This window comes from Zerene cesonia, chromosome 20 (assembly GCF_012273895.1).
Source record: "Zerene cesonia ecotype Mississippi chromosome 20, Zerene_cesonia_1.1, whole genome shotgun sequence".
NCBI lineage: Eukaryota > Metazoa > Arthropoda > Insecta > Lepidoptera > Pieridae > Zerene > Zerene cesonia.
Genome location: NC_052121.1, coordinates 7,803,282 through 7,812,708, shown reverse-complemented (window position 1 = coordinate 7,812,708; position 9,427 = coordinate 7,803,282). Strand labels below are relative to the sequence as shown.

At 32.7% G+C, this 9,427-nt stretch overlaps 1 protein-coding gene across 1 annotated transcript in view; it reads right to left on the bottom strand.

The window, feature by feature from the left end:
• LOC119835309 (kynurenine 3-monooxygenase) overlaps nucleotides 1-9,217 on the bottom strand; it is an 11,529-nt gene extending 2,312 nt beyond the window's left edge. The window contains exons 1-8 of the mRNA XM_038360058.1: nucleotides 9,026-9,217; nucleotides 7,212-7,281; nucleotides 5,230-5,423; nucleotides 4,140-4,188; nucleotides 3,239-3,326; nucleotides 2,140-2,311; nucleotides 849-1,100; nucleotides 250-480 (exon numbers count right to left, since the gene is read on the bottom strand). Of these exons, the coding sequence (XP_038215986.1) occupies nucleotides 250-480; nucleotides 849-1,100; nucleotides 2,140-2,311; nucleotides 3,239-3,326; nucleotides 4,140-4,188; nucleotides 5,230-5,423; nucleotides 7,212-7,281; nucleotides 9,026-9,085 (1,116 nt within the window). The 5' untranslated portion in view covers nucleotides 9,086-9,217. The remainder of the gene's footprint in view (nucleotides 1-249; nucleotides 481-848; nucleotides 1,101-2,139; nucleotides 2,312-3,238; nucleotides 3,327-4,139; nucleotides 4,189-5,229; nucleotides 5,424-7,211; nucleotides 7,282-9,025) is intronic.
• Nucleotides 9,218-9,427: the final 210 nt, after the last annotated feature.

Here is a 9,427-nt window from a genome sequence, read left to right as displayed (position 1 = left end):
CCTCAGTTGTATCCCTGAATTAGAAACAAATAATGACTGATGATTATGAACAGAAACTGTGATACAATCTAATATATAAAATTCTCGTGTCACAGTTTTCGTTGCCATACTCCTCCGAAAGGGCTTGATCGATTTTGATGAAATTTTATGTGCTTATCCGGTATCTATGAGAATCGGCCAACATCTATTTTTCATACCCCTAAATGATTAGAGTAAGGCAGAGCAGCGTTTGCCGGGTGCAGCTAGTACCTCTATATAATTATACATAGCGAGATCACAGATCGCAAAAGCATCTTGCCATCTTGTGTTCGAAAATTCTGCCAATATTTGTGTCAAATCGTCTTTATGCTTTTGGAAGAGATTGTTCAATATGGTGCAGTCTTCGAATCCAGCGTTCATCCCTTGGCCGTAGAAGGGTACCACTGCATGCGCTGCGTCACCAATGATGATTGCTTTGTCGGATACGTGGTATGGTCGACACTGAAAACGTGATACTAACGTTACAACTTTCGTTTCGATTTATTTATTGTTTTCAGTTCTTTGATAAATAATACTGATGCAAAATTTCACTGAAACTAAAGTTAGAACTCCAATTAAAACAAGATGCAAGTTAGATGAAGCAAACAAAAAGAAATGAGTAAAATAAGATTATTATTTCCTAAAACTAAATAAATACAGTTCCCAACTCGTACGTACGTATATACTTAATGTACGTTTCAATAGCTTTAATAATATCAATGTTAATAAATAGGACCTTTTTTGTAGGAAGTCAAATATAAAAATTAATACCCCAACATAAAACACCTTCAATAACTACACAATATTTATAAAATAAAAGAAATTGTTACCTTAATTGTAATCAAAGGTGACGGTGACCCACCAAAGTAATCGTCTATCAATTTTTTTTCTCCAATCAACGGTATCGAATCCGGGAAGTATTTCTCAAAGAATTCTAGTAGCTTGCTTTCTGAATCGATGCCTTTGAAGTTCTTAAAAGGCATGAAGAGAGTAACGGTCCATGAGCAATCCTGGTTAGGAAGGGCTATCATCATGAAATTACCACGTGGCCAAATGTGGAGATAATTTGGAGGCATCTGAAACTAAAATAAATAAATTGACAAAAACATTATATATCGATGTATCTTGATAAAGTGGTATTCGGTATGTTTTCATATAAAAGAATAAACAGATAAAAAACATGTTTTTTTTTCTATAAATGCAATAAAAATGAAATTTAGTCTTCATGTGGAGCGCGAACGGAAAGTTTTAATTATTGCCTAAATATGATGGTGTAATACTTGAAAATGTTCGTGTGTTTAACCTTGCCATTTAACTTCTGCTTAAAAATAAGAACATAAAAGAAAAAATGTATTAGAAGTAATCAAATAAAACCATCATCATTAGTAAGTCAAATATTTATTTATTCAAATAGAGTAGTTTTAGATGTGCTTTCGAATGCTACCGGTTCGGCAGTTTCTACGGAAAAGAGCCTTAAGAAAAGAGCCTTAAGAGAAGGAAGAGAAACTCTTTGTACTCTTTTATATTTAGTACATACTAAGAAGTTTTTTTCATTACGACAATATATGTTATATATAAATGCAATATATGTTATACCAGCTGCGCCCCGCGGTTTCACCCGCGTAAGAATATCGGGATAAAAAGTTGCCTATATGTTATTCCAGTTGTCCAGCTATCTACGTACCAAATTTCATTGCAATCGGTTCAGTAGTTTTTGCGTGAAAGAGCAACAAACACACACACATCTTTACAAACATTCGCATTTATAATATTAGTAGGACTTTATTGTGGGAGTCGAACATGCTTCGGCACGAATTGGGCCAGCTCGCACCGGGGAAGTACCAAACCCCCACAGAAAACCGGTGTGAAATAATAGCTTGCTATTGTGTTTCGTGCGGTGAGTGGGGGAGCCGGAGGCCTATTTCCTTCTCCTAGCCCTTCCCAGTCCATTCCCTCTTTCCAGTCATCAATCCTTTCCTTATCCCTTCTCCCTTAAAAGCGGGCAGCGCATTCTCAGAGGTCTGAGCCTGTGCGAATGTTCATGGGCGGTGGTGATCGTTTACCATCAGGCGAACCATCAGCTCAGTTGTCCGCTATGACATTAAAAAAAAAAAAACTTACTCCGCCCTGGCAATTCGGCGGTATGCACAGCTCCAAATACCCGTGTTCAATGTATTGTTGGCTAAAATCAAATAGCGGTTGCTTCAACATGGCCCGACGAACTGCTGAAAATGCACCATCAGTGCCTACTATCAAATCAGCGTCCACTGATACAGTCTCTTTTGTGTCCATCCTAAAAAAATGTATGATTATTTGTAGAATGACCATAAAATTTTCTTTTTTACATATAAACTGCTGCGACAGATTCAGGGGGGAACTTGTTTGTTTGATATAAAAGTATTAAGTTATATTCGATGAAGCAGTTATAATAAATATCCTTATCAAAGAGGACATATACTAAAAGAATTGCCGCTCAGCATTTTATAGCAAATGATTTACTGATTTTCATCGGCACCTTTCTGAACGCGCTAATTTCAGGAACTACTGGATCAATTTCAAAAACTCTTTCACCATTGGGTATGTATGATCCCTGTGTATTATAGGCTTATATAGATTATAGGCTTAAGATGTAACACGGATGAACAAAGAATAAAGCTGTATTATTTCTGAATGACAAAGACTTTATTTTATTTTGTTTCCTAGTCAACCTGGGTGTAACCAGGACAGAAAGAAGCTACATAAATAAACAAAAAAACTAATTATAAAATCTCACAATATTTACTCGAACGAAAACGATGGCGACGAACATATAATTCATATTAACCACTAAACAAATATTTATTTTAAATATAAAAGGCTTAAAAGAAATTAAGAGATGGGTACTATAAAGTATTTAATGTGAACAATAATTATATGAATTAATCGACCAAAGAGAACCAGTACATTAAATTGTACAAGGATTATCAGAGCCGTTCGAAACGCAAATAAATCACTGCTTTGAATCGCAAGACAAGTAAGACGTTTTTGTTTCTTTTTACATTACTGAAAAGAATTACGAATTCAATGTAACATTGTAAATGTACAAGTTGAAAATAAAAATAATTTATCGCTGCTATTTTAAGGACGACGATGATCATTCGATTATGCATTGATTTATTTTTTAATGCATCTACTTTGTGTTTGTGTGAAACGTTCTTTGGCTAATCAATTGACAACTTACTTGACAAACTTCAGTTCTCCCTTTGGTAAATTAGCCTCCAGTAGCTTGTGGTTGAAATGTCTAGTCACGTTTTTGTAATTTTCCGACTCTGAAAAATATTATACAAGCTTGAAATAATATATGCCGCAAAAAAACTGAAAAATCACGCACGAAAAGACTGATCACCTACTTGTCCATAAAGAAAACCGATCAGTGAAACAGATTTATATCATCTGCCCCATACCCCACTAGGGGACACGAGACTTCACTTATAAACGTGAAAGTTTGTAAGAATGTTTCTTAACTCTTTCAAGCAAAAACATCAGTTGGGATCTTTATAAAATTTGGTACATAGATAGATTGTAGTCTGGATTAACATATAGACTTCATTTAAGCCGGTTACCAGCGAGTGAAGCCACGGGTACCAGGTAGTTTAGATGTAATATTTAAATCATCGTGAATTATTTTACTCGTTTCAATTAAAACGGAATCCTTTATACTTTTAATAAACATAAAACCCGCTTTCAGATTAAATTAAAAATATAAATAACATAAATGTCACAAAATTCTGAATTGGCATCGTGGTTGATAATTATCTTCGTGTGAATCACACTAAAAATTAAATAATTCAAACAATTTTCACATCTCTATCTTATTAATTATTCAAATAAATACAACAAACGAATATCGAATTATTATAATCAATTCACAAATCGATTGTAATATTCATATGCATTAAATATCTAACCGAACAATTATGCAAGTGCTATTTTCCCAATTGAAAATAAATGTATCCTTCGCTAATAAAAACTAGAGTTGAATTCAGAAAATCTGTATACATAGTTATATAAATTGACCATTATTGTTATTAAATATCAACAATTTCAGTACTTATCTTTAATAACAGGGCATTATTACGTACCTTTAAGTAGAACAGCATTTAAGTAATTTCTGCCCACCGAATAGATGCACTAAAAAAGTAAATTAATGAATATATTGTACAGGGTCAATAAGCAAATAAAATAAACTGGACTGATTTGATACGAAGACAACTTGAGAGTTATATCCCGGAAATCTCACGGGAACGGGAACTATGCGAATTTTTCTTTGAGAGCGCGGGGGAGGACGCAGACGCAAAATATATTTTTATATATGGGTCAAGCACGCTTCGGCACGAATTGGACCAGCACCGGGAAGTATTACACCCCCACAGAAGATCGGCATGAAATAGTACAATACTTCTTTGTTTCATACGGTGAGTGAGGGAGACGGTGGTTCCTTTCAGTTTCTCACCCTTCCCACCCTTCCCAGTCCATTCCTTGTTTCCAGTCGTCAATCCTTTCCTTATCCCTTAACCCCTGCATAGACACTGCCCTTGCGAATGTTCATTGGCGGTGGTGATCGCTCACAATCAGGCGCCCACTCTGGCAAAAAAATAAATATATAAAAAGAATATCAACTGACATACTAATAAAGTAATAAAGTATCTGCAACGCATTTTAATTGCAACAAAATTATACACGCATTACTCGAGTCCTTAGACTCTAGCCCATTATATGCGTTGAGGCGATATTTCCGATTATTAATAATCATAATATATTGATCGAAACATCCGTTGATTAAAATGTTTATTTCATACTAGTTGACCCGGGCCCACTTTGTTGGGTGTTCGACAATAAAACAAAAATATTTTATAGTCTAGCTATCCGCCCGTGGCTTCGTCTGGGTATTGAATGGAAATTTCCAAGAGATGCTTGAAAGCAGTTAGGAACTGCATATCATTATTGGCCTCCCAACTATATCCAGATTAAAATCATACCATAACATCGTATTTTTATATTATAATGTTAAAATTAAGTATATCACTAAGGAATATGGAATATAACACATGAACAACACGTTACAAATTTCCAAACTCAATTTCTAATAAATAGAATAGAATTATTTCTCTAAACACTACTACTACTACTACTAGCAATTATATATTAGTCTAAAGGAGTAAAACAAAATACCTGATTTGTTCTAGTATCATAGGGTATGGAATATGTCGAACCATCTGGTCTATGAATCATTCTGGCCCTCATAGGTATGCCATGTTCCTTAATCATAATGTCCTCCAAGCCAACATCGCGTAGAGCTCTGCGCCCGCGCACAGAAAGGGCCAGGTTTATCGATCTGCCTCTGACGTGTGGTGTTTTCCGTATATCTATAAATGAAATAGAATTTAAAGGACCTTTAAAATGATTTTTAATGCGATTTATTCATTATATTATTTAACCGTTTTATTGCGAGTATGTTCACGTGAAAGAAAGAAAAGAAAAGGTCATGTAAAGAAAATAATTAAATCGAGATAATTGCTTGTAGATCGTACTTTTTTCCGAGGTAATTACAAATGAGTGAAATTATAAATAAATCTTTATTTTCTACGATATATACGTGCGCCTCCTTAAAAGGGATAATTCAACAAGTGCTTATTCTTTCCTAAGATTGAAAGAAGAACATTGAATATCTTCTACGTTATTCTAACATCAGTTGTAGGAAGCTAATAATGTCATTTTGATTGATGACAGGTTAAATGATGAGTTCAATTGAATCCCAATAAAAAATATTACGCAATTTCATCGGTAAATAAGCGACTTACTGAAGCAATCAATTTTTATTCATTAGATCGGTAGTTTTGTTTTTAATGTGTTGAATGATATTCTGTTTGCATTATCAAAGATTACAAATTGAAGCCCTATTACATGCAGTGTTACTAAAAGCATTTACGAACAATTTCATTTCATTTTTATTCTATTTCAAAAAAGAGGTTGATACGGAACGTGGTTATTCAGTGTAATTTTAAATAGATAGGATAAATAACACAATTAGTATAGGTTAGATAAATAAAAATTTTGTTAAATGGACTAATTCAGTGGTAAGGCGTTATTGCTATGGTTTCTTGGATGTATTTTAAATCCACTCTGCCACACCATGGATTGAACAATATATATATTTAATCCCTGCACGACCTAAATTACGGTCAAAATAAAGTTGGTTGAACCTCCTTGGCTTCTTGTCTTTTTACTAATATCGCGTTGTATGTTATCTATGTTAATATCATTAATGAGAATGTTCATTCGTTCCTTTCTCATTTCAGTTAATTCAATAAGCATTTTTCCATACACATTTTTAAGCGTTTACTGTTTGTCCAGACCAATTAGTTAGATAATAAAACAAATAATGGTTTTGTATCGTTATCTCATTTACACTTATCTTTATTTATTGTTTAGACCTGACCGTAATTAATTATTGTGATAAACAATGTACGCGTTGTATTGCGTAAAATTTTAGGTGTATTGTAAACACCTAACACTTTTTTAATAACCTACGTACATAGATAAATATTTAAAAAGAGAATTGCATCATGTGACGTGCTCCATTTTTTTTTTCCTATAAATATCAAAAGCTATAAAAATCATGTAGTTAACAAGTACGTATATATTCCCATTAATTGTTTCGAAACAATTAATGGGATTTATATTTTCTTAAACAAAAAAGGGATTATGGAATCTTTTCATATATTTTCTTTAAATTTATATAAACATAATCTACAAACTGTCTGTTTATCAATTTGGAAACAGAACATTTAACTCATTTTTGTATTGTCATTCATTAATGGTAATTATATATGTTAAAGTAACTCTTTGTTTCTTCTTCACGTCTAAACGAGTGAACCGATTTGAATGGAATTTGGTACAGAGGTAGTTTGAAACCTGAGACATAAGATGTTTTTTATCTCGGACATCCCACGGGAACGGCAACTATGTGGGTAAAACTACGGTACTGCCTATGTTTTCCTCTGACTACGCGGGGGAAGCCGGGACGGAGAGCTAGTTATCCATAAGTTCTTTAAAGTATAAAAATCTGGAACATATTCAAACAAAAAAGAGCCTAAAAGTTTTAGGTATTATATAATGTTATGTAATAATTATGTCGTCTGTCAGTAGCTTACCTTCGCGATATTCATAAAGAGAAACGCGGTGTCCTCTTCTAGCTAAAAACAGAGCTTCGAGGGATCCCACCTGAAATAAAATTAAACTGAAATATGTTATCGCATAGTTACTAATCGTAGAAAAACTGGCAACTTTATTGAGAATAAAATAAATTCGAAAATGTTCGTTTGTCACATAAAACTGGATTTCAATCTTAGTTTACTTATTAGGCGAAAACAATTTTTACGCAAACAACTTTTAAAACATCAATTAATACAAAACAAATTATAAATACTAATTGTTTACTTTTTAGAACATTTAAATTCAGTTCAAGTGTTCTATATTTGTAATAATATTTACGAAACATTATTTCACATTTTTTATCATTGCTTTTAATTTTTTTATGTAAAAACGGAGACGGGAAAACTGAACTGGTGGTTCGCTTGATGGTAAGCGATCACCACCGCCAATGATGAACAATTACAGGGGAAGGGCCGCTGCAAATGCATTACCCGTTTTTAAGTGATAAGGGATAAGTTTTAACGATGAGAATAAAGAAATGGAGAGTAACATGCTTCTATTTCACGTTGATCTTCTGTGGGGGTGTGTTAAATTTGTGTGACAAATTTTAGGTACAACCAATATCTCGCATTTGTTGCAACAAAGAAAAATGTATGTATTTCATAAAATAAATTTTTCTTTAATCGATATACCATATAACTTCATTCTTAGAAGGAGAATTCAAATTTGTCTATTCTCGCACATAATTACTAAATATTGTTATAATTTAATAAAAAAAATAGATAGTAGATATTGTATCCAGGCGTAGTTTGTGGTTTCACATCCAACATAGATACATAAGTGTTATTGTTCAGATGTATTATCAACTTCATTATTTTTTTTAATACAAACAAAACGTGTTTCAATTCCCGCTGTATTATTTTAATTTTATTGTATACGTCTTGATTTAGCAATAAAGATATAAAAAACAAATTCATTAATTTCCAAAAGTGCAGCCGTTTTAAATATAATTTTAATATTCATGGGGAAGAAAATTAATTTAGTATTAAAGTTGTTCAGTTATAGATATAAGTAATAGATATCAATAATAACCAAGACATAAAAATATACAATATATTTATTACAATTTAAATATTCTTTGTCACCTGGTTCCCGTATTTTCAGTATTTGTTTTCGTTTCGACTCGTAAACACTAATAGCAATTTTTTTTAATAAATAACGTTTAAAAATAAAAGCCTCTCTCTTTTTAACAGAAAGAAGAAGTATAAAAAAATATACTACGCAGTAAATTAATAAAAAACAAAATCGTTGTCAAATTGTCAACCCTAGACTAAATTAAAATGTGACACGGGAAGCACTAGCTTTAAAAAAAAACAATCAAATCGGTACACCCAGTCGAAAGTTCTTAAGTATGAAACCCAAAAAAATACCGTCGAAATTATAACCTCCTCCTTTTTTGAAGGCGATTGAAAACTACACGCATGCATCGGAAATTTACCGCGATACGGCCAAGTAAGAGTCGCGTAATTTTGTATATATAATGCAATAGAACTGCTCAAAATTAAAAAAGCAATTTAATTGAACAATTTAAACGTAATTATTTTTCAATAATTTTTTTCCATTACATTCTATTGTGTAATATTTATATATAATTTATTCTTCAAATGACGTATATATGTTTTGAGAATATTTTTGGTTTTATTGTGCACTATGCATATGGTTCATACTGTAATAATATTTGTATTAAGTATGAAAAATTTAATATGACGAATTATTGTGAAATTTTTTAAATGTTCCCAAAATAATTACATACCAATCCGCCACCAACCACCGCAACATTCAAATGTTTGGTGTGTCCATTCTGAATCGACATTTTCGGAACTCCTGTTTAATTATTTTACAACAAAACTTTACGATGTAAACAGTATGTCGGCTAACAAAAAACTGTTCACAATACGACCGCAATGGTCGTTCTCTCAGCCCAACTAATTTATGTTGCGAGGAGCCCCAGTTTTTAAATGAATTCGTTGTGAGTGTTCGAAGCCATAAAAAAGGTTACATACGAGACCTGTTATAAGCCCTCTGAGATAAGGTTTGATCTAATGGACTTTCATAGTTGTGGGCTAGTTCACAATGTGTTCCATTAAGTCTAATAAGCTATCGAAAGGCGGATGGATTTCAGCTACCTTCAAACAACGAAACGTAGAGCATAAAC